At 37.3% G+C, this 24,857-nt stretch overlaps 1 protein-coding gene across 6 annotated transcripts in view; it reads left to right on the top strand.

Annotated features, from left to right (window-relative positions):
- Window positions 1-24,857, top strand: part of STS (steroid sulfatase) — a 134,169-nt gene that overhangs the window by 87,048 nt on the left and 22,264 nt on the right. For 3 of the 6 annotated variants that reach the window (XM_088144956.1, XM_088144955.1, XM_088144960.1), the window contains 3 exons: window positions 3,334-3,447; window positions 9,765-9,924; window positions 12,564-12,685. In XM_088144956.1, coding sequence (XP_088001082.1) covers window positions 3,334-3,447; window positions 9,765-9,924; window positions 12,564-12,685 — 396 coding nt within the window. Of the gene's footprint in view, window positions 1-3,333; window positions 3,448-9,764; window positions 9,925-12,563; window positions 12,686-14,472; window positions 15,765-24,857 lie in introns of those variants that run through there. The other 3 variants (XM_088144958.1, XM_088144957.1, XM_088144959.1) reach the window with 2 other exon arrangements.

The raw sequence follows: 24,857 nt of genomic DNA, 5'->3' as shown, positions 1-24,857 counted from the left end.
GTCATATAGAACTCTATCCAGTGATAAGACCACTTCCCTACTGATGTAATCCCCATGTAGATAGAGTATTAAAAAATGAAAACAAGTTAAGTGCATAAATGTCTAGCAATAGAAATATACCTTGGTGACTCAAGTTGCAATCACATAAAGCTGGGTAAGGTTAAATAAACAGAACAAAAGTGAAGGACAGTGGAATTCTCAGTCCTAAATAGTATCCAGAACCTAATGTTAACAAGACACAGTAACTAAATGAAGTTACTATAACAAGAAACCTTCATTTCAAATAGAAGATATAAAGCTACCTCATTTTATCTTAAAAGGTTTACGAATCCATTAAAAGGCTCACAGGAGATGACCTAATCGAAACATTCAGAAAGGCTTCCACATCAAGTTACAGTTGCCATCTGCAAAGTTAAAACCATACCCCTAGATAGTTTTTCACTTTCCTGTTCTACCATGTTACCTTCAGTCCCAGCATCTCTAGCCAGAGATTGGAAACCAAGAAAAACTCTTCCCATTCAGCATGGACCAGCTTCACCCAATTTAGCATCCTCCAGATGTGATGTGATTACAATTAAAAGAGCCAACTAGCATGAATGAAAGTCTTTTTGGTTATACATTCAGGGAGTTACAGTATAATCCCAATAGATCTGGTGAGTGGTGAGCTGGAAGAGACTGCTTAAACAAATAGCAAGGCAAATTCACTAATTGCCTGATGTTAGTTTAAAGGCAGCTCCTTATCTTCAGGGAAAAAAGAATTTGTTTGGGACAATTAACTCTTTTCTTCTCTGCTCTTCCCCATTTCAAAAATGCACCAAGGTTTTACTGTCTGTAATGGTCAAGTGCTTCCCCTTACCTCTTTTAAAATGAATTTGTATAATTTCTATCTTCACATTTAACATTTTTAAATATACAGTGCATTCCGAAAGTATTCAGACCCCCTTCACTTTTTTCAATTTTGTTACGTTGCAGCTTGATACTACAATCATTCAAATTCATTTTTTTTTCTCATTCATCTACACTCAGTATCCCATAATGGCAAAGTGAAAACTGAATTTTAGAAATGTCTGTAAATTTATTAAAAAGGAAAAACTGAAATATCACTTTGGTATAAGTATTCAGACCCTTCACTCAGTACTTTGTTGAAGCACCTTTTGCAGCAATTACAGCCTTGAGTCTTTTCTGGTATGATGCGACAAGCTTTGTACACCTGGATTGGGGGATTTTCTGCCATTCTTCTTTGCAAATCCTCTCAAGCTCAATCAGGTTGGATGGGGACCGTCAGTGGACAGCCATTGTCAGGTCTCTCCAGAGATGTTCAATAGGGTTCAAATCAGGGCTCTGGCTGGACCATTCTAGGACATTCACAAAGTTGTCCCTAAGCCATTCCTGTGTTGTCTTGGCTGTGTGCTTGGGATCATTGTCATATTGGAAGGTGAACATTCGGCCCAGTCTGAGGTCCCGAGTGCTGTGGAACAGGTTTTCATTGAGGATATCTCTGTCCTTTGCTCCATTCAGCTTTCCCTCAACCCTGACCAGTTCCCAGTCCCTGCTGCTGAAAACACCCCCATAGCATGATGCTGCACCACCATGCTTCACTGTTGGGATAGTATTGGGCAGGTGATGAGCGGTGCCTGGTTTCCTCCAGACATAACATTTAGAATTGAGGCCAAACAGTTCAATCTTGGTTTCATCAGACCAGAGAATCTTGTTCCTTACAGTCTGACAGTCCTTCAGGTGCTTTTTTGCAAACTCCAAGTGGGCTTTCATGTGTTTTGCACTGAGGAGAGGCTTCTGTCTAACCACTCTGCCATAAAGCCCAGATCGTTGGAGGGCTGCAGTGATGGTTGTCCTTCTGGAACTTTGTCCATCTCCACACAGGATCTTTGGAGCTCAGTCAGAGTGACCATTGGGTTCTTGGTCACTTCTCTTACTAAGGCTCTTCTCCCCCGATTGCTCAGTTTGGCCAGGCAAACAGCTCTTGGAAGAGTCCTGGTAGTGCCAAATTTCTTCCATTTGAGAATTATGGCGGCCACTGTGCTTTTGGGAACCTTCAGTGCAGCAGTTTTTTTTTTTTTTTTTTGTAGCCTTCCCCAGATCTGTGCCTTGCAATAATCCTGTCTCTGAGCTCTGCAGGCAGTTCCTTTGACCTCATGTCTTTTGCTCGGATACAGGATGCATTGTCAGCTGTGCGGCCTTCTATAGAGAGGTGTGTGCCTTTCCAAATCATGTCCAATCAATTTAATTTACCACAGGTGGACTCCAATCAAGGTGTAGAAACAGCTCAGCAATGATCAAGGGAAATGGGAGGCACCTGAGCTAAATTCCAAGTGTTGTTGCAAAGGGTCTGAATACTTATGCCAATGTGATAGTTCAGTTTTTCCTTTTTAATAAATTTACAGACATTTCTAAAATTCTGTTTTCACTTTGTCATTATGGGGTACCGAGTGTAGATTAATGAGGAAAAAAAATGAATTTGAACAATTGTAGTATCAGGCTGCAACATAACAACATTGAAAAAAGTGAAGGGGGTCTGAATACTTTTGGAATGCACTGTAACTTCTCACATTTTCTAAGTCACAAATTACTATAAGGCTCAAGTTTTCTTATCAGAAAAGCAGAGCAATATCAGCTTCTGAAATTAAGTTTCCAATTTGTTTAATGAGCTTCCTGAGCTGAAGAGGCAAGAAGGCACTCACATCAAAATTCTGATTGCCTGCTTATGGAGTATGTGAAAATTTAATTGGGGGGGGGGGTGGAATTACACTAGTAACCAAATGTGTAATTCTATCTTATTAAAAGGAAATGGGGAAAACTGTTTTATTTAGTTTAAAAAATAAGTAAAAGAACAAATAGGGCAGCAAAGAGGCCATTCGTTTGGATAATAGATGCTATTGCCCTGTGACTATATGCCAGAGTTGGTGAACCCATCCACTTTTCATTCTGGCTTCAGCCATCACCTTTTTCATCCTGTTACACAACTGGCATATGGCCCAAAATCAATTATCCCTGAAGAAATATACCTCCAACATTTTTTTTTTAAAAAAGGCTACTCATTTTACATTAATGGAAAGGAAGATTAAAAATTATATTTCAGAAAGATCTTGGGCCATGCATACGGTGACTATATTTTCTTGGAGACAGTAAAAGAAAAACTTGAAAAAGGGGCAAATCTGAGAGGTTCCTAAGGATTTAAAAATAATAATAATAATAATGTTTATAACTTTGCTTTGCAAAGGAAAATTCAAGAACAAAACCGAGAAATTAAATAATTGAATACAATAAATCTAAAGGACTGTTTTATGAAATAAAGGACTGTCCTTTATAATACAGGATGTATGATTTCTGTAGCCATGGGTCCCATCCCAGCTGTTTATGCCATCACGTACCATCTGAGTTATGCGTATAAAGAAGAAACACACGGACCTGTTTCCTTTCTATATAAAGGTATCCCTCCTGCCTACGGAAACAACATTATGGAATTTGGAATATTATGGTAGCAACTCTCATTGTTTTCCTATGTGAGTGAAGGACAAATAGGGCATGAGCAGTGGGAGAACTTGGGGTTATGTTTATCACAAATATAAGGCAAACATTGTGTGTTTGACACTCAGTTACTTACAGTACTTGCATCTGGCAGTGAATTTCCTGTAAATAAATTGTAAGTCCCCAAGTACAGTATATGAGGCAGAGAGGATGCAGAAGTGCTGGACTTTATTTTGTATAGCAACCCTAACCATTCATTTTAAACAGGTAATCAGAAGGATTAAACCCTGCTGAAATGAAGAGCAAAGTGAGAGTTATTTCATAACTTATTATTGAAATATTGTAATGAACCCATCCAAATGTAAAACAAAGCAAATTAGAAAGTATGATATGCCTAATTACATTAAGCAGTATATTTATTATTATATCCTCCCTTTTTATGCAGGATGACAAACATATCTAATACTCTTACCTCCTCCTATTTTCCCCACAACAACAACCCTGTGAGGTGAGCTGGGCTGAGAGAGAGAGATTGCCCCAGAGTCACCCAGCCGGCTTTCATGCCTAAGGCAGGACTAGAACTCAACAGTGTCCTGGTTTCTAGGCCAGAATAAGCTGTAATATGATGTATTAGCATAATAATACATATTTTTCTACTTAATTCAGAAGTTACATCCTCATTTTAAGAGCCACTACCCCAGAATTGGTTATACAGTAAGTTAAGTTGAAATTTCTATCAGACAACAAGATTTTTACATACAGAAAATTGCATCTGTCTGGTCTTGTTTTTTTAATAAGATGGGGCAGTTTAATGATTCTGGAAAAAGATTTTACTGTCAGGGAGGTGGCCATTGTGGTCCTTTCTGCTTCCAGTGCCAAAAGCATTTGAAGAGGATGTGAGAAGTCATTTGCTACTTTGCTTCAAGCTGCAAAATGCCTGGAGACTTAAAACAGATTCTAATCATTAAGAAGGAAATCTGTTCCTGTCTCTATAACCCAGACTTTTCACTTACAGTACACCACTGTGAGTACTTTCTTCTTTGGTTATGCTAAAAGATAAAAGAATGCTGGGAGCTTTTCATGCTATTTTATTTACTTGAAGAATATCAGGCAATTGAAGCAACCTAGGAAATGTTGGTCCCCACATTTATCTTTTCTCTTTGTTTGTCTTTTCCCACTAGCTCAACATTCAATGGGAAATGATCTTGGCGTGTTGAGTTGAAGAGATTTTAGTTCACAAAAAAATATTCATAAGTACATATTCAATACTAGTGAATGTGCAAAAAGACAAAGAGGGGAAGGGAAAAGTTTAAGATTTTTTTTTAATTAAAAATCCAGAAGCAGCATATCTGTTTAATGTACCAAATAAAATTAAGTAGTTTAATATGTCTTGTCAAATGGTAAGATTTAATTCAGTTTACTTAAAAACAGGAATGGAAAATTAAACATATGAACGAATCCATTATTCTAAATATCTAAATACTCTTCCGATCAGGAGGTTGAGTAGGAAGTTATGACTTCTTCCGATTACGGACTGATCAGGAATAATGGAATGGGTGTCTTTCAGCCTCGTAGCCTCAATTCTTTTAAAATAACAAAAATGTACAGCACCAAGTTCCACCATTCCTCCTGCTAGTTTCTGGACCATTGGTACACAGTTCAAATGAATGTGAGCTTCTGCAAAAGCCAATTTCTTCTGAAACAAAATTAATCTGTGAATTAACTTTTTTTTTTTCTAAATGGCAGTCAGTGCAGCAGAAGAAACCTCAGCATGTGAACTACTATTGCATTTTGAGCACAATATTAATTAGTTTAACTCATCAATTATTTATGGAAAAAAATCAAGTGCGGATAGATATTTAACTAAACATGCGATGCTTATTCTCCTCTCCTTTCCTTTCCTTTCCTTTCCTTTCCTTTCCTTTCCTTTCCTTTCCTTTCCTTTCCTTTCCTTTCCTTTCCTTTCCTTTCCTTCTTTTGCACAGTACCTTCAGACTGAAAGTAGAATAAGAAGACATGTACTCAGTATCAGATGTGTTCTATTCAAGCTGCAGAAAAGAAACACAAATAAAAATGAAATATTATATTTCTGTATCTAAAGAGACTGAAGCTTCAGCCAATGATTATCAGTTTATATAAACAGAAATTAGAGTGCAATTTTCAATCACGGTAGCATTTGTGATGAGGGCTCTTTCCAAAATGTATCTTCTGCATGTGAGCATGTGATTATGAATCCATCCAATTAACCTCCTCCTCTGAGAAGCTGAAATCTACTTAACAATAATTGCACGAGTCTAGTTTAAAAGCTCTCATCACCTATTCACAATTGGAACTTGGTTGTTTATCTTGTGATATAGTTAGATAATAAGATATAAGAATTTCAGAGAACTTAATGGTTGGCTTAGAAAGCCAATTTTGTGTAGTGGTTATGGCACCAGGCTAGAAACCGGGAGACCATGAGTTCTAGTCCTGCCTTAGGCACAAAGCCAGCTGGGTGACCTTGGACCAGTCATACTCTCTCAGCCCTAGATGCTTAGCAGCATCAAAATAACATGAGTTGTATCAACTGCAACAATGGTTTCAGATGAATGTGTGGGTAAAATGATAGAGCAGCCCTTGCAATCTATAATCTGTTGATCCTCATTTTTTTCCAGACAAGGTCCACACTTGGTCTTTGGATAGCGTGTGGAAGACTAGATTCCCAAAAGTAATTAAGTCAGGGTTCCTCAACTTTGGCAACTTTAAGACGGATGGACTTCAACTCCCCTAAAGTTGTCAGTGTTGAGGAACCCTGGATTAAGTGAATGTAAAAAACTTCCAAGGACCACATACAATCAGGGACCTTGAGTGCGGTTCTTCTTCTTTTAAAATAATAAGCACACATGCCAGGTTAATTTCAAACTGAATGAAATATATATTATTTCATACAAATTATTAATATATATTTATATATTATGATTATTATTAATTAAATAATTTTAATCTTATAGCCACAATAAGACCTTTCCAAGAGCCTTGTAATTAAAATGAATACAATTAGTTATTAAACAGAAGAGCAGTTTTCAATCTGTATATTGTCAAAAATATTTACGTACCTTTGGTCAAAAACTGACAACAGTTTATTCATTCATGGAAGTGGCTAGCTCATGACTTCTTTTTTCCCCAATATTCTTCTGTTTTGGTTGTCCAGATGTTTAATCATCTGTCTTTATATATTCTAGAAATTCAACTGGTAAGGTTCCTAGCTCTCCCATGTCACAAGCGGTATGTCGATAGACTGCTCTTGATGCAACATTTTAATTTACTGCAGGATATTACATTTAACTTTCTCACGTTTACTTATTTTTTATTTAAAACGTTTATATGGCTGCCCATCTCAAACCAAACTCTGGGTGGCAAACCACCCAAAGGTAAAAATGATATATATCAACAGTGAAATAAAAACAAACCAGCAAAGACCTGGCACTACAGCTAAGTTTTTCCATGCAGCCCACAACACATTCATGCCAAGCCACATCCAGTCAGCAAAGAAGCAGATTATTACCACACTGATTCTAAATGTAATGTCTATTATAATGTCTATTCTACTAGTAGACATGTAATGTCTATTATATTTTCTTGATAATTTTTGTGATTACCATCATTTTCATAAAAAGAAATACAATCCTTTCCTTTCTGGAAATAATAGATGTTTCTAACATTTCCTTGTATGTATGACTGGGATATTTCAGACTAACAAATCCCAAACCATCAGAATGTTTTCTACTCTTGAGATACTATAAATCTGAGATATGTATGACATTGTTATAATGTTTGTTTTTAGAAGTGAATATTTGCTATTCATTCTCCCCCAGAAGAAAGCATTATTTTTAGTTTTCCTTCCTTCTCTGTCATGTCATCCTTCAAAAGGTGTTGACAGTAAAGACAACATTTTCTATGAACTCTGAGATTTTGGCTGAAGGCCTAGCCCAAGACAACTGTCCAGAGTCACTGGGAGTCAGGCAGCATATTGTTGCTGCTGCTGCTGCTGCTGCTGCTGCTGCTGTTGTTAATGTGATCTCATCAGTCAGCCAGATGTTCAGACTGGGTTTGGCATTTTTATCCACCTGTTGAGTCCTTCCCAAAGACCTGGGATAGGCAGATGTTGTTTGATGGTGTTAAAGATATTGTTGCAGGATGTAAGCTGTTCCAAGTAAAGCTGCCTTTTGCAACTGACTGATGGTGATTTTGTCAATGTTGATGGTCTTCAAGTGGTACCCCAGTTGTTTTGGGATTGCACCAAGGCGCCTATTACTATTGGTACTATCTCTGCTTTCTTGTGCCACAATAATTTTATTTTTATTTGCAGGTCTTTGCATTTTGTGATTTTCTCCAGTTTTTTCTTTTCTATTCTGCAGTTTCCACGTATTGCAATGTCTCCAGACTTTTTGTCTTTCTTATCAACAATTGTTAAGTCTGGGATGTTGTGTGACAGGTGCTTGTCTATTTGAATTCTAAAGACCCAGAGCACTTTTGCTTCTTCATTTTCTATTACTCTTTCTGTTTTGTGGTCCCACCAGTTCTTGCTTGCAGGCAAATGGTATTTCTTGCAGATATTCCAATGCACCATTCTTGCTACTTTGTCATGCCATTGTTTGTACTCAGTCTGTGCGATCTTCTTGCAGCAGCAACTAGGTGGTCCACTGTTTCTTCAACAGATGTTGTAGAGGCAGCATTTCCTGCCTGTTGCTGTCTTCTCAATTCTGGCTTTGTATGCATTTGTTCTTAAGGCTTGGTCTCGTGCAGCCAGAATTAGCCCCTCTGTCTCTTTCTTCAGCTTTCCTGCTCTTAGCCATTGCCAGGTCTTGTTGTTATCTGCTTTGCCTGCTAGTTTTTTTGTGTACTGGCCATGTAATACCTTGCTTTTCCATGTTTCTTTTCTATTCTTCATTTGGTCTTTCTTATAGGTAAGTTTGGTTTCTCTGGTATTCAGTAAGCCTTCATGGTATAGTAGCTTCAGTGCATTTTTTTCACTGTTCTTCAGATATTTTTCCAATGCCCTTTTTTTCTTCTCCAACTGTCTGATGCACTTGTAACATTCCACACCCACCTACGCTATTGTGGTCCCTGTTGATCCGGCTGACGACTGAGCCGATATAAGTTTCTGTAAATTACATCTCACCATATTGTTTATGGGAAAGGTACTGTTCATCTGGTTCCTCTGATGAGACCTGTCCAGTATGGTTGAACCTCTGGCATAGCTCTCAACCTCCTTGGAGCATGCAAGCCCCACAACCACATCAATTTTGTGCCTCACTGGGGTTGTTGCTGCTGCTGCTGCTGCTGTTGTTGTCATCATCACCATCACCATCACCATCACCATCACCATCATCATCATCATCATCATCATCATCATCATCATCATTTTGTTGCCCAAGGCAAAAACCAAAGAGTATGCTTTCTATTTCAAGTATGACTAAACTAATGTCTTTGGCTTTGAAGTCACAGTAGAAGGCAGGCTAATTTAGTGAATAGCATCCAGTTATCTGTTTATCTTATATCTCATTGCTGCTCCCCAGAATCTAGTGACAGAATCGAGGAACTGCTTTTGAGATGTGAGTTAAATCATGTTTAGGCACCTGAAATGGATTTGATAATATTTTTGAAATTAATAATTCACAATCTTGGATTTAAAAACTGTTTTACTGAATCAGCCTCAAAGTCCATCATTTTGATTCTGACATTAGTTACATCTTGGAAGTTCATAAGTGACATAAGTGGCCACTCCCTATGTTTGATGCCAGTACTTTATTCTGGAATGAACTGTGATTAAGCAATCATGGACAAACCTCATGTCTAGAATTACTGAGTTCTCTTTTAAAAAGTATTTGAGTGTTAGCATTTATCTCAAAACACTGATGATGGTTGTAAACAACTTTCACATTTTGCACTTTGTTATTTTTCCAGCAAGAGCCACAGTTTCTTTTCTTTCTTTTCAAGTTGAGACATTCCTTCTTATGACAGAGAAAGAAGGGGAAATGCTTCTTTTGGTACAGTTCTTAATTTCATTAGGTTTTTAAAAAGTGTTTATATTAAAAAACAATGTTTGTCTTCATTTAAAGCTCTTGTCTTTATTTTTTTAAAATCCGGCCAATCAACATATAATTGTAATCTGTACTTTAATTATTTAATGATTAAGATACTCAATTAATCTACCCATTTAAATACTACAACCATTACAGGAAAGGACTGTAGTCTTCTACTCAAATGAATAATAATTTGAAGTCTTTTCCTTTCAGGTGGAAAGTCTACAAATTGGGAAGGAGGGATTCGAGTGCCTGGCCTTCTCTACTGGCCCGGCATTCTTGAGCCTGGAAAACATATTGATGAGCCAACAAGTAATATGGATATATTCCCCACCATAATTAAACTTGCAGGAGCATCACTGCCCAATGACCGGTATGGAACATAATTCCCTTTCTTGTAGAAGAGCTAACTTAAAAACACATGGCTCTAGCAATTCTGAAGGAGTCATAAGTGTAATCAGTATTATTTATGGTGTAATATAATGAGTGCTATTTATCATTTCTTGAAGTAATAACTGAGTTACAGTTGCACATAGAAGTTTCATTCAGAATGGCTTGTGTACTGTTTCTCAAACTTCTCCATAATTCCGAACAGCCCTCCCTAGCATAGTGGCACAACCCACACTTTATCCCATATGACCTCCTCACAGAAGCTGACAGGTCCCATGAAAGAAGCAAACATATATAAGAAATGAATATTTTTGATTCATGAAGTAGGTTCAGTTGTCACATAAAGGAATTGTCGGCACATTGACCACTAAAAACGTATACATGTATACATGTTAGTTTCCACATTGATATTTGCACTGTATTGGAGTCAAATCATTATTCCAATTGTCACTGTGGATTCCTTGTAGTTATAGGAAAAGGCAGGGCAGAAGGGGGAAAAGATGTGAAAGTTACAAACAGTAACTTTTGTTCTTTCATTTGTCCATTTAGCTTAATGAGTGTAGATTTCATGGAAATGTAGCAGTTTGAAAAGGTTTTCCTAACACATGTAGGAATACCTTTGAATTAAGGTTTATAGGTGTCATCAGCCAACAACTAAACAATTCATTAGTAGAGGCCACCTTAGCAACAGAAAGAAGTATGATATAGAGTTTCTCACCCATGTCAGCAGAAAAAATAAGATGACACTAAGCATTTCCAGATGATAAATAATGGTTCTGTCTATATAAGAGGGCACATTTCTTAACATTTACCTTCCCAAATGTATACAGAAAACATATATTAGGGAAGATTACCATGTTTAGAAATAAAACAGGTCTACCGTACACCAATACATATAAACATTCTCCATAAGGCAAAAGTTACTTTGTGCTTGAGTTACGGAAGACAGGCTCCAACTGAATGGTAGAAAAAATGTCCTGACAATCACAGAAGTTCAACAGTGGAACCAATTACCCAGAGAGGTGGCAGGTTTCCCTTCACTGGATGTGTTCAAGTAGAGCTAGACAGCCATTGTCAGGGATGTATTAATTTGGATTACTGTACTGAGCATGGGATTGGACTCAGTGACCCAAGTGGCCCTTCCAATATTCGATTCTATGCTTTTAATTCCCTTTGCGTACACCGAACTTAATGCTGGAAACACAGCTTCTGTATTTTAAATCTGTTATGGATCTCCGGAGGCTGAAACTGCATATTACACAGTATTTCATGGCTTGCACTTGCTTAGGGCCTGCCCAAGCCATTTTATGAAGAAAAGAAAAGGGTGGATTGCCCATCCTTAATTCTATCGTTAATTCCATAGACAAACACCTCAGTCTTACTTCAACCCTAGTGATGACATTGATCCTTATCATACAGTACACTTGCTTTGGTATTTGCAAGGAAGGGTCTTTCCCCTGAAAAACCTGAATGGGTTTATTAATGTTGCTGACCAACATTTTTGCCTATGGTGATTGCTTCACTCTGCCTAAAGACCAGACCAATTCTACATACGAATAGGTATGTCATTTAAGTCAATATCAAATTGAGCAACCTGGTACAGGAACGTTGGAAATAATTGAGACTGCTTTATTCTTTCCTGTTGAGTGTCATGTGTTATGTCTGAAATCAACTCTCACTTGATCATGCCTATCATTCTTTGCAACCATGTATTTCTCTCAGAATCTTATTGTTCCATTTTCTCTCATAGTCATCTGCTTGCCATTCCAATCAGCTCTTGGCTGCTTTAGCCATGGTTTGCAGGATAGATAAGTTATTAGAAAGAAAGGGCTGCGTCAACCCACAAAGTAACATTTGATGGCATATCTAGATCCTACTCCCACATACTGGCTTACATCCCAGCCTCTAACAGGTCCTGGTAGATTGCTATAGTCATCATCATCCCAGGGCAGTTTTAAAAGGTAAAAATCTCCTTTGGGTTAAATTTGTCCTTGTGATTACATGGACTATAGTTTAGAGACATGGAGATAGAGACAAAGAAATTACACAAAGATAATGATGTTATTAAGTGATATTACCCTGTAGCTCCACTGCCAATAATGTGGTCAAAACAAGGTGTCTGTTGGTGAACTGACATGTATTTTCTTATTTAGATGTATCAAGAAAGACAGAACTATATTAATTTACCATATTTACCAAATTTCATTTAGCATACAAAATCAGGAAGGTGGAAAAGAAGGAAAACTATTTGGACTTAGAAGAAGGTTTTAGAGATCTGTTAAAATTTGAGAACTATTACATACAATGTAGTTTCATAACCAACTTTGTTCTGATTTGTTTCTGGGCTTAAATTAATTGACCTATGTGTTTGTTGGAGCGCTGGCAATGTCTAAGAAAAAGAGATACAAAATTAGTAGAGTTGCCCAGCAATGTCAAGTGGAGGGAGAGAGAGAGGGAGAGGGAGAATTTGGGTGGCCATGTAATATATGGAATGAAACACCTGATAGTTATATACAACACTAGTGTTGTATTTATTGAGAAATGGAAATGCATAAGTTACCATTTTTTTCTCAAGGACGCCATGCATGGTTTCTACTGATTCTGCTATATTGTCCTTTTCAGAATTATTGATGGACATGATCTAATGCCCTTGCTCCAAGGCAGTGCTCTCCAATCTCAGCATGAATTTCTCTTCCATTACTGTAATGCATATTTAAATGCAGTTCGGTGGCATCCAAGAAACAGTAAGTAAAATTGCCTCTTCAAATTTAAATATTTTATGTAATTTTTATTGCAGTTTGAAATAATCGGGGAAAGAGCTTTGGACTCCGGTCACAGATAAATTGTTTGAAGTATGTAACTCTTTATCTTGGGAGGAAGAGAAGGCAAAGAAACCAATATTTTGCAGTTTGATGCCCGACAGCAAAGGTTTACATTATCACAGTACTAAAACTCTTGGAATTAGAATGCACATTAAAACTTTAGTCTCTCATATTATTAGGTATATGTTCCCAAATGCAAATATATGGACAGCCACCAGATAGTCCATATTTCCTGTTGCCATCTTGTAGTTGTCCAGGTGTTTTCTGCTCCTGAATGTTTGTTTTGTTTTACTGTACGTTATGGCAATTTTTTTCCAGTCAGAGCAATATGTGCAATAGAGAAAGAATGTAAAAAGGAACCAGCTGATTTTACAAATTGACAGACACAAAAACTTCCTAGTTTAAATATATGAATGAATGAATAAATAAATATTAAAGATTTAAAACTTTCCTAAGAATGAGTAAACTTCCCTTGTTTTTTTTTTCCAAATCAGTAAAATAATCTTTTCTCTCTTCAGCCACAGTTCTGCTAGTCCATCAGTAGTCGTGATTTTTCAAAGATAATGACAGAGTAGGCCACTTTGCTTAGCTATTGTTGACTATGTGAAACATTAACACTCAGATGAGCTACAAATAGCATTAATTGGAATTGGCATTTCAGAGTTCAAGCTCAGCTCCTTCTCACTGTGGTCTGATGAAGTAAATTTATCATATTGCTGTACCATTCTATCATTTCGTTTTGCTGCATTGCCTAGCATCTATGAAGACTTGGCAACACATCATTCTCACTGATCACAATGCTGAAGACTTTCCCAACTATAGGCAGATAGTTAAATGGGATACATAGTTAAATGGGATTGTGGAAGAGTGGGTTGTAAAAAGAGTGTAGGCAGCTGGAATTGCATGCCTTCCCCTTTATTTCTAAAGCACCTCAGATGGGGGAGAGATTGTTTAAAAAGCCTTGTGTTGGGAACAGCTGGGGGTGTGTGGTGGTAGTGATGGTATAGTGGTGGTGTGTAGTGGAGAGGCAGGAGAAAGCAAGGGAGAAAGCAATAGTAAAGGTTTGTGGAAGGGCCAGGAGCATTGTCCTTTTAAAGGAGCAGTGGTACCTGGGAATAGTATCGGATATTGTAGGGATAGCAGTAGTGTTTAATAGTTAGAGTAGTATAGTAGTAAGTTGACAATCATAGCTTAGTCACCTACATATATTAGGTAGGATAAGAGAGTAGTAGTAGTAGAAATATAGGTTAGGTGGGAACTGTATTAGTGGGACAACTGGGTAAGGAAAAAAACATTTTTTTTTTCCTGTGAATATTGGTTTTATAAGTAAAAGAACCCCAAAATTAATAAGGGAGAGAAAAAGTCTGAGTGTGCAGTGTCTCATTGGGAACCTCTTGGTGAGTCTGGGTACATCACCCTTGGATATTAAATGAACTTGTGACAGGGATACATCTGACTATATAATGACACATACAATGAAGAAAAAGCTACCGATTAACCTTTATTTCTCTCCCAGAAAATGGGCAATAATTTACAACTTTATTCCAAAGTTAGTTCTACTCTGATTTTCATCATTTTAATTTACATCATTTTAATGCTGCTTCTACTCTTATATAAACATGCTAACTACCCATCCCCTTGATTTTGCTGCCATTTATTGAAGTGTGCAAGGAAACTAAAAATTACAGCCTTGTTCTCCACTCCATTAGATCTCTTAAAGAACATTTCTCAACAACAGAGCATCCCCGTGTTTGGGACTATAACTCCTATCAACTCATTGATCATGACTGATTATAAGGAATAATTGAATGGTTATCATCCAAATGTTCTGGAGGTATCCAAGCTGGGGAAGAACAATCTGTGAGATGCAAGATGTTTTATAAACATAAAGAAACCATACACGTGCACACACAGAGACACACATACTACTGTCCACAAGGCTGCACAATGGTTTTGGATGATCATCTGCATCTTCAATGAGATATAACATGCCACCTTTCACCCTAGAGGTTTCCCATAAATAAGAGTAGCAAAGTGTTTACCTATAATTTTTTTTTTAAAGCATGGTAGTATGATAAGTTGAAAATTAAGCAGCAAAACAGTAGCCATAAAAGCAAGAGGCTATAGTAAGAGTTATGAGAATAATAAAAACAATAAATGCAGAAGATACCATTTATAATAACAACATTGAAAAGTCAGGAAACAAAGTTGTTTTTAGCTGGTTGCTAGAAACTAACAAAATAGAAAACAGTTTGTGTCCAGCTAACTACACAGGTGGATGCTGTAATACATAGTAAAGAGGCTTGTCAGTAAGCATTACACCTAAAGGCCCTCTGAGCAGAGCTTAATGAAGGCTTATGAAGGAACCAGCATCCTTCATCATTAGCTGTGCTGCATGAAGCTACAAGAACTTCAGTTGAACAATACCTGGAGGGTCACAGGTTCCACAAAATGAGCTATCATTTTCATACTGAAAAAGTATGCATATGACCAATGGCCACCAAGAAACTCAGGTGTTTCCAAAGGGAAGTAATTAGGATGATAAAGCCTGGGAGGCAATGGTTGGGGACACTGGGTACATTCAGCTTGGAGAAGAGAAGACTGAGAAGTCAGGGATTCCTGTGCTAGGAAGTGAATTGAACAGAATTGCCTCCAACATCTCCTCCAACCTTTACATTCTATGATTCAATGATTCAACCTTTAAATTCTATGATTCAGTTCTCCTCCTCCTCCTTTCCTTTATATGAAAAACATACAAGAGAAGGAGTTGGGCAATGACTTGCAATGTTGCTGACTGCTCACTCTAGTCATGTAACCCAGAGTGGATCATATGCAGTCTGCTCTCCTTCCCACTGGCTGTATACATGAAAAAACACATAGACACAATATGAGGGCAAACACACGCACAAATAGTCAACAGATATGCACCCTTCTTGATTGGGCCATGAGAATAAAGTACACACACCCCAACACACATATGTAAAATTAGAGTTGTTTGAAAAAATAAAATTAAAAAAATGAAATAAAATGAAATGATAAAATAAAATATTTTTCAAATATCTTGTTGAATTTAGTGATACATTTGTTGGAAGAACATAATGTTCGTTCTTTAGTTAGCTGTAGTGGAGAAGTTATCTCTCTTAGCCATCTTGCAGTCTTTTGCAAGTGGGGGGCAACAACACCGCAGCAGACTATGGCTTGTTCTCATACAAAACATTGAATGTATTTTTCTGTTGTTGCCAATTGGGCTTTTTACATTGTGCAGCCAGTATATGTTGGCCAGATCCTATCCTTGATCTTTTTATGCTATTTTGTTCAGAAAGCCTAGGCAAGGAGTCAAACATTGTTCTGGTCTCTTTCATGTGGCTTGCCTCCAGGGACAGCTTGATTGACTGGTCTCTTGACCAGTCCTGATCTTCATAAATACCTTTTCGGTCTTGGCACAATAGAAGAACATTCATAAAGAATATTCTCAAAGTACCCAAAGGTTCCCTATGTAGCTTATCTCTCTCTTGCACATTACAGTGCATAAAGAAAATGTCTAGGTACTTCTTTAGCTCTTTCCCTCTGATATGTGGGTGATGTTATCAGCATGGTATGGGCATTTCAGGCAGTGTCTCAGTGACAGTTCTGTTGTCATCTGCCTTTCCAGTTTTTTCCATTCTTCCATAATATACCCACCTGAGAATGTAAAATGCCATTGGTAAATTATTTTTTTAAATCACAAAGTGAATTGTGGCTATTTGCAAGCAAGGCGTCTCTGCAAAGATATTGGATATAAATCACTTAACAGCTCAAAGCCATAATTGCTTTGATATGACACTAAACATACAGCTGCTACCAAAATGGAAACTGTGCTGAGTCCTCAGTTTTTCTAAAAACTGAGCTAGGCCTTTACATTAATTTGTTCTCTATGTGATCATCTCTGTTCCAAATAATTCTGACGATATGGTTCATCAGTGAACAGAAATGTTCTATTAGCCACAATGGAGAAGGAGAAGATATGAGATATTCAGCTGCCTTTCTTTTTTTTCTTTTTTTTAGTTGTTTTGTTTTATTAGCAGACACGCATTTAATGGTTGCTGGGGAATTACTGGCATTGATATTTGGAAGGCACTAGATTGCAAAAGTCTGATTTAGACCTAAATAGATGAACATTAAAGGAAACCTCACTTTGATTTTATACCTAATCAAATACTATATATTTATATCATTTGGAATATTCTACTGAAAGTGGTCTTCCAGCAGCTACCAATAAACTTCTGATAAAATAATAAAATTAGTGGAGACACAAAGAATAACTCAGAGACCGAGGCAATAAAAGGAGAAATAAAGTTTAAAAATAATCAATAACTAAGCTATGAAAATGCTTAAAAGATTAAAATCTACTTCAGCTGCAAGTCAGTTTAGAAGAATCATATCCTTAACTAACAGGGGAGAGACAGTAGAGGTGGAATTAGCTTGGGAGAAGCTCCTATAAAGACCTTTGTCATGTTCCTGCCAAATATGCCTTGGGTAACTACAGGACAAAGACAACTCTCTCTCCAGAGGCTCTTAGAAACCAGCAAATCATATGGTATTTTGTATAATCTAGTCACATATTGTGTGCTTATCTAAAAAACCCGCATTTTGGATTATAACTAAAACTCTACCAGCAGCCTGCGAAGCTATTATAAGAAGGAAACTGTTCCCAGTAACTAGCCCTGGCCTAGTCTGGCAGGACTATTCCCTTTGGATGCTCCATCTATCATTGAGCTACAGCCTGACATGGAGCACGTTACATTACTGCAAACAGGATGTAGTATTTCTCCTGGTACTGGTAGTCTCCAGATTAAGAATGAGTTCTGTTCCCAATCTGTGTCCTTAAATCAAATTTGCATGTAAGCCAGAACAGTATTATTGTATAATACTGTATAGGTAGTATTGTGTAATGAACTCAAACAGTTGTGTATTTAACACAAATCATTGTGTATTTAACTCAAATTTTGCTACAGTAGGCTCTGTTCTTATCTATGGCTCATCCTTAAACCGGTCATTCTTAATCCGAGGACTACCTATATTCCAAAACACAGAATTCCATTTATCTACATAATCTTAGTTTAATCTGTTCTCTAAATAGATAGAGACTGTAAAGTTCTCAGTTGGTCTTGACAGGGCTAACATTTGCATGGATTTTTCCTCAGTAAAACAAACAGCTCGGACTCCAATATCTGCCCAAAGATTGACCAGCTCAGAAGGTTGAAGGGCAACAAGATTTCCAGTAGAATCCTTGCTCTATCTTAACCATCCACTATCAGCTTTATCTGCTCAACCATGAAGGCTGTTGGAATGAGGTCTCAAGTCAGGAGAACACATATCCAAAAATCCCTGCAATGCTTCTTTCCACACTCAAATCTTGCTCATGCTTTATGGATAATTTGGCTAAGCAAAGCCAGGAGTTTCATCTCTTCACTCTTTTCAGATAGGCCTGTCAGACCCAAGGTCTGGAACAAGTCCAGGAACAAGTATTTGCTGTTGTACTTTTCTTCTAGTCATTGGCTGGCAGCAGTAGTTTCAACCCACAAGACTATCTAGATTTTCTGAATTGTGAGCATCCTTTGAAATCTCTTTCCTATAATGCTGTTACTTTCAAGTAACTATATTTAGGACCAAATAGCCTTAGTATTTTAAATATGACTAAACAACCCATGACCCATTGGGTCATTGTTTCATGGATATTTCGTTATCTAAACAGAGAATGACTATGGGTGGGGAAAAAAGCAGTGGGAGCGGGAGAGACATACAATTTCCTGCTGGCTTTCCCATTGACTTTCCTTGTGGGAAGCTGGCAGTGAGCATTAGAAATATGCCTGCCTGCCTGCCTGCCTGCCTGCCTGCCTGCCTGCCTCTTTCTTCTTCTCCCTCCCTCCCTCCCTCCTTCCCTCCCTGTTCCTTCCTTCGTTCCTTCCCCCTCCCTCCTTCTTCCTCCATCCCTCCCCTCCCCTCCCCTCCCCTCCCCTCCCCTCCCCTCCCTTCCCTTCCCTTCCCTTCCCTTCCCTTCCCTTCCCTTCCCTCCCCTCCCCTCCCCTCCCTCCCCTCCCTTCCTTCCTTCCTTCCTTCCTTCCTTCCTTCCTTCCTTCCTTCCCCTTTCCCTTCCCCTCACACCCTCCTTTTCTGGTAAGTCTCCCCCACCCATGCACCCTCCCACAATCAAGTTGAGATTTCCTGCCAGCTTCCCCATTGACTTGTGGGAAGGTGTCAGGGAGCATTGGAAGGGAGGCTTACATGACTGGCTGATCACATCAGCGTGACGGCAGTGCTGAAGCAGCAGGAACTTTCCCAAATTTCAATCCTACTGCAGTAACGGGTCCCATATTTTGGACACATTCTGTAAGTTAGCCCATTTGAGGTACCTTAGTTGAAAAATTGTTGCCCTATGATGCACTGTTTCACCCAATTGAAGGTTACAAACAATTAAACAGGCACAAATGTTTTGGTAGTATATAGATGTATCAGATGTATTTATTATTGATCTGTAACAGGTAAAAACTCACTTTTTTGAATAAGTTTTTTGTCCTCCCTCTATATAGTATAATTAGCAAAAGTTGCTCGAATGGGTAAAAGGTAGGTGCACTATTATTTTAAAAAGGCCTGATGTATCACGAGTTTGTTGAGGTTAGGAACTTGGCAGTTTGGAAGAAAAAAAGAAAAAGGTATAAATAAGAGAGAACATGCATTGTGCTGCTCATTTTTGACTAACCCTTGCTTCAGACCCACCCACCAGTGCCATCTGGCTCCCAGCAGATTGTCTTTGAGAAAATGCAGGTCTTGTAGAACAGAATTTGCTCACCTCTAATTGAGTTCTACATCATGTTTTCAGCAATGTTCAGATTACAAGATTCTGGAAAAGCACATAGGTGACAACTTTCATCCATCATTTGCCCAATGATTAGTTTTCCATTTATCCTAAAACCTAATACTTAGAAAGGGAGAATTCAGCCCTCCATGAATTTGTATGACACACTTGCAAACCTATTTATGTTATTACTGATCTTGGGCTAAGTACTATGAGTTTAATATGAGTTTTTGTGAATTATTGCTTTATTTTGTTTCATTGATGACTCTGCATGTTATGAAAAGGGATAAAAATGTTTTTACTTATCCTAAATGATTCCTATTATATAAATTTCAATTGTGATTCTGTCCCCCACAGACCTTTACTGGTGTTTTTTTTTAAATTTTCCTAAACTGAACTAAATTAAGATATTAGTCTTTTAACAGAGAAGTTGCTACAGCAGTTTTTGATTATTTTAACAGTTTTTTTTCTTCTCCACAAATATACAATAGTTTTTGAAATGGCACAGCCAAAATGGTCACAACATTGCCTTATATACAAAATACTATCATGAATTCTAACTTTTTTTTTGTCCACCACTACACAGTGTTTTTCTTCTTGAGCTATTTAGATTTCATTCTTATCTTTCTCAAGTGTCACCTCCAGTTCACATTTCTGTCTGTATTCCTAAGAAGTTGGGATTTTTGACTTAATGTCCATCACTTTATGTATTCCTGCTTATGCTAAAATCTATTTGTTATTTCACCACCTATTTATCTAATCTGAACTCTTAGTATTTATCATAGGATCCTCAGTGTTTACCAATTTGAATAATTTGCTATCATCTGCACAGCTTGACTATGTCATGGTTACATCTCTTTTTAGAACATTTACAGATAATATAGCACTGGTCACAAAATAGTTTCCTGAGAGGACAAGAGAGGAATTTAAGTATTTATAGCAGGCATATCCACAATGTAAAGGATTTAGCCTCTAGGCCATATAGCTATATTCCCCCTACCTATTTCATCTTTGTCATGTAATAAATCAGAGTTTTCAGGTTCCTGGGGGGTATCTTATAGAAAGGCTACCTGTGGGTGACTTGCTCATTCCCAGAATGGCTGCCATGTTTGACATAACCAGTCACAAAGTATAGATTTATCAAAATGCTACCTGTCAGTTCCCCTCTAATTATGCCTCCACAAAATGTTCCTTTCTGTCCCTAGTTAACTTTGCCCTTTCTCTGGGCAAGGACAGACACATTTCCAAACAGCTGGATTGGAAGAGATTAACATGCACACAAATAGATAAGAACTTCTGATTTACTGTAGGAAAACCAAGAAAGTATTATGAAAAAATTCCAGAGACTGCAATCAGTGTTCTTTTTTTGCACACTGCCCTACACACTCTATGTAATAGTATAAGGAAACTGTCTTTTGGAGGAAAGTGACAGTTTCTACCTGTTCCTTGTTTTGGTAATTGTCAGATCTGGTCTTGGACTGTTTTTGACTCCCCCACCAAGCACTAAATTGCAAACCATTATGAGACCCAGGTGGGCTTAAAGGAATTCTTGGAAACAAGAATGCTGCTAGTACTGATAGTTCCTTTCTATGATCTTGAAATTCTGTTTAGTAATATTCTGCTTGCTGTATCATCATCAATAGTTTGAACACAAAGCCCACTACTTAAAAAACTTAGAAATCATCTAGTAGAATCCCCTGCTTAGTATAGGGTCTAATGTAGTATCTCTGGCAAATGACCATCCAGCTTCTGTCTGAAGACCTCTAGTGAAGGATAACTCATCAAATCATGCAACAGTATCTTCTAGTGACTGACCATCAGGAAGTCCTCCTGCTGTCTAGTTTGAAACTTGCTTTGTAGCTTTAACCCATTGGTTCTTGTCTTGCCTCTGGGACTATAGAGAATAAGTCCACTCCCTCTACTATGTGACAACTCTTCAGGTGTTCAAATATTGCTATCATCTCTCCCCAACCCCACCAAATTGTCTTTTGCTGTTTTGGTATCTTCTGGAAGCCTCAGCTCATTCTGACCTGTAGCCTTTCTAAGAGAATTCAATCAGTTTTTCAAGACTATTCTTCTTAGGTTGTTTTCTTCTTCAACTTCCTTTGTATATCTTTTTTTTCCTTTGGCATTTTAGAGATGTCTCCATTATCCATGCTGGCATCTTTAGAGATCTCCCATTTTTCCTTCATGTGGGAATTGCTTGGAACTGCACCTTCAGTTACTTGTTTTGTAGGATTTTGTATCCTACCTTGACATTTTCTCTATAAGGATTTGAAACCATTGGATCTGACCTGCCTCTTTCAGAGTTCATCAAAATCCTACAAAAGTCTTCTGAAATCCAATGTTCCATCTGACTTTTCTCAGTTCTTCATCCTCTGGCTATTACAAATTCAAGCATAAGCAGTCACTTTCAATTCTTCAATCAATTCCTCCTGTTGGTGAGGATTAGGTCCAACATACTGTAGAAGTCTTTTATTTTCTTTTGACAATGAACTTGTCAGCAAGAAAACAAGTATTTGTTGGACCTATGACCCCTGGCAAAGTTAGATTCTCAACAAATATTGGAATAATTGAAATTCCCCATTAGTATTACCACATGCCTTTTTGTAAAATTGGCCATCTGATGAAAAGGTCTCATCTGTATCTTCTACCTGCCCAAATGGCTTATAATAAACTTTTATAGTAGTATTACTTTCATTTTTCCTCTACTTTTATTCTTATACAAATAGTCCTCCATTTCCTATATTTATGTACAAGTATATATAAATGTGTGTGTGTGTGTGTGTGTGTATGGATAGATAGATAGATAGATAGATAGATAGATAGATAGATAGATAGATAGATAGATAGATAGATAGATACTGTAGCTCTAATTCTGGGTAGGAAAGAGAGAGAGAAAGAGAGAGAGAGAGAGAGAGAGAGAGAGAGAGAGAAAGAAGGATTAAAAACACAAGTACAATTATTAGGTGCTTGGAAATTTAGCATTGGGTAGCTGCATACTTCAAAGAGAGGACTAAAGCTGAATTTTTCTTTGACATATAAACTTTTCCATCTTTTTGCCAGTTTATATAGCATATCTTTTACACTCAAAGGTAATTTTTCAGTTAAAACTGAACAATTAAAATAAGGGGCTAGTCTTTTAAAATACCATGAATAAAAACTCTAGGACTTTATTGTTCAGTGAATCAGAGTTATTAAAAATGCATTGCTTTGATAACTTAATTACAAGAAAAGCAATCACCCAATAATAAACAGATCTGTAGTTTCATAGGACATTTGTATCACTCAAACTCAGGTGACCATGTAATGGCCATTTACATGTGAAATAAATGAGTCTATACTAATGTATATGGCCACTGAGATACATTTTCTGTCTATTTTCCTTTTATGGCAAAATGAATGTAAAAACCAGGGATATCAGATACTTTCAAATAAAAAATTCCTTTGTGTCTTATAAATATTTTTTGAACGGCTCTCACATAAAGATTCAATAAGTCTAACATTATTTTAATGCTCTTAATAAAAACATGACTTTGACAGTGATACCTTTTGAGGCAGTTGATTTTACCAGCAGCTGTACATTTTGATTTTATATTATGCATCAAGACTCCTTTTCCTGCAATAAAACCTTCTCTTTTATTAAAAGAAAAAGAAACTACACATAAGTTATATATCTCTGTTTTATGATCACTTTTAAATAAAACCACTTCATGGCAAATATTTAAAAAAGTAAGCTAATGTTATGTGATTGCCATGGTGTCAGCTGACCCCAGGCCCTATTCTGTCCTGAACCCATGTTTCTGAACTCCCAAAGAGCCCTATAATTCTCTGCTATTTCAAGTCTTCCAACAGTGTACCCATCACCCCTGTAACTGAGTCATAGAATCATAAAGTTGGAAGGGACCCTACAAATTGCAGGATTCACTACACCATCCCAATAGATGACTATTCAGCCACATACCCTTCCAGTGAAGGGTATGTGGTAACCTTACTGATGGTCATCCTCTTCTCTTCCACCTTTCCCAGCATTAAAGCCTCATCTAGAGAGCTAGGTCTTCACATAGTGTCCAAAGTATGATAATCTAAGCTTGGCCATTTGTGTCTCAAGCAAGAATTCTGGGTTGATTTGTTCAATGAACCATTTGTTTATTTTGTTAGCTGTCCGTGGTATTTTCAGGAGTCTTCTCCAATGCCAAGGTTCAAAAGGGTCAACACTCTTTCTATCCTATTCTTCAACTTTCACTTCCATAGTGTATCACAGAGAATGCTATTGCTTGCATGATTCTGATCTTTGCAGGAACAGACACTTCATGGCATCTGAAGATCTTTTTCAAGGCCTTCATGGCTGTTCTATCAAGTGCTAGCCTGGGGTGTATTTCTTGACTGCTTTGTCCTTTACTGTTAATGGTTGATACTAAAAAGCAGAAGATATCTATCCCTTCAATATCTTCATTGCCAGTTATAAGGCTTGTAGTAACTATTGTCATTAGTTTAGTCTTCTTTATATTTAACTTTAGTCCCATTTTTTCACCTTGCTCCTTTACTTTTATTGCAGAGCTTGCAGATTCTTTGCATTTCCAGCCATCAGAAGAGTGTCATCAGCATAGTGCAAGTTATTGATGTTTCCTCCTCCAATTTTAAAATCACACTTATCTTCTTCCATCCTGGAATATTGCTTACAGTAAATGATTACAACCATGTATTTTCAACAGCATAGAAAGGAATTAGACTGAAATGCTGTCAAAACTAACTTGTATAATCTGCAACTTTTTGTCTTGGGTTTTCAAATATTCTTAGGGTTTATTCATTTTGCCTGATTTCCTCATTGCCAGTAAAACAGTCAACCATTCTTCACATTTAAAGCAACTCAGGTTGCATTTTATTACTCCACTTCCAAGGTACATTTTTTTCCATGTTATGTCACTTTGAGCGCTCCTGCCAATTTGTGAGAGAGCACTTCAGTTTGTTGCATTACCAGTTCATTGGCTACTTTGCAGAGGATGAACTGCCCTTTCACCTGAGTCAATGCTTACTATGCAGTCCAATAATGTCTGTACCTCCTGAGAAACAGCAGAATGGCTAAGATCTTTCCTTAACATATAGAATGTTTCCACTTTCAGGCTTTTCTACTTCAAGTGAACAGAAAAACAGTAAATCCTTGGACTTCTTTTTTTAAAAACTACTTATTCATGAATGAATGAATGAATGTTTGTTTGTTTGTTTGTTTATTTATTTATTTATTTATTTATTTTATTT

The sequence above is a fragment of the Python bivittatus genome, unplaced genomic scaffold (genome assembly GCF_059951505.1).
Source record: "Python bivittatus isolate LINGU-HERP-01145 unplaced genomic scaffold, Pbiv_v1 ctg000350_np1212, whole genome shotgun sequence".
Lineage (NCBI taxonomy): Eukaryota > Metazoa > Chordata > Lepidosauria > Squamata > Pythonidae > Python > Python bivittatus.
This window is presented reverse-complemented; position numbering and strand designations above follow the sequence as displayed.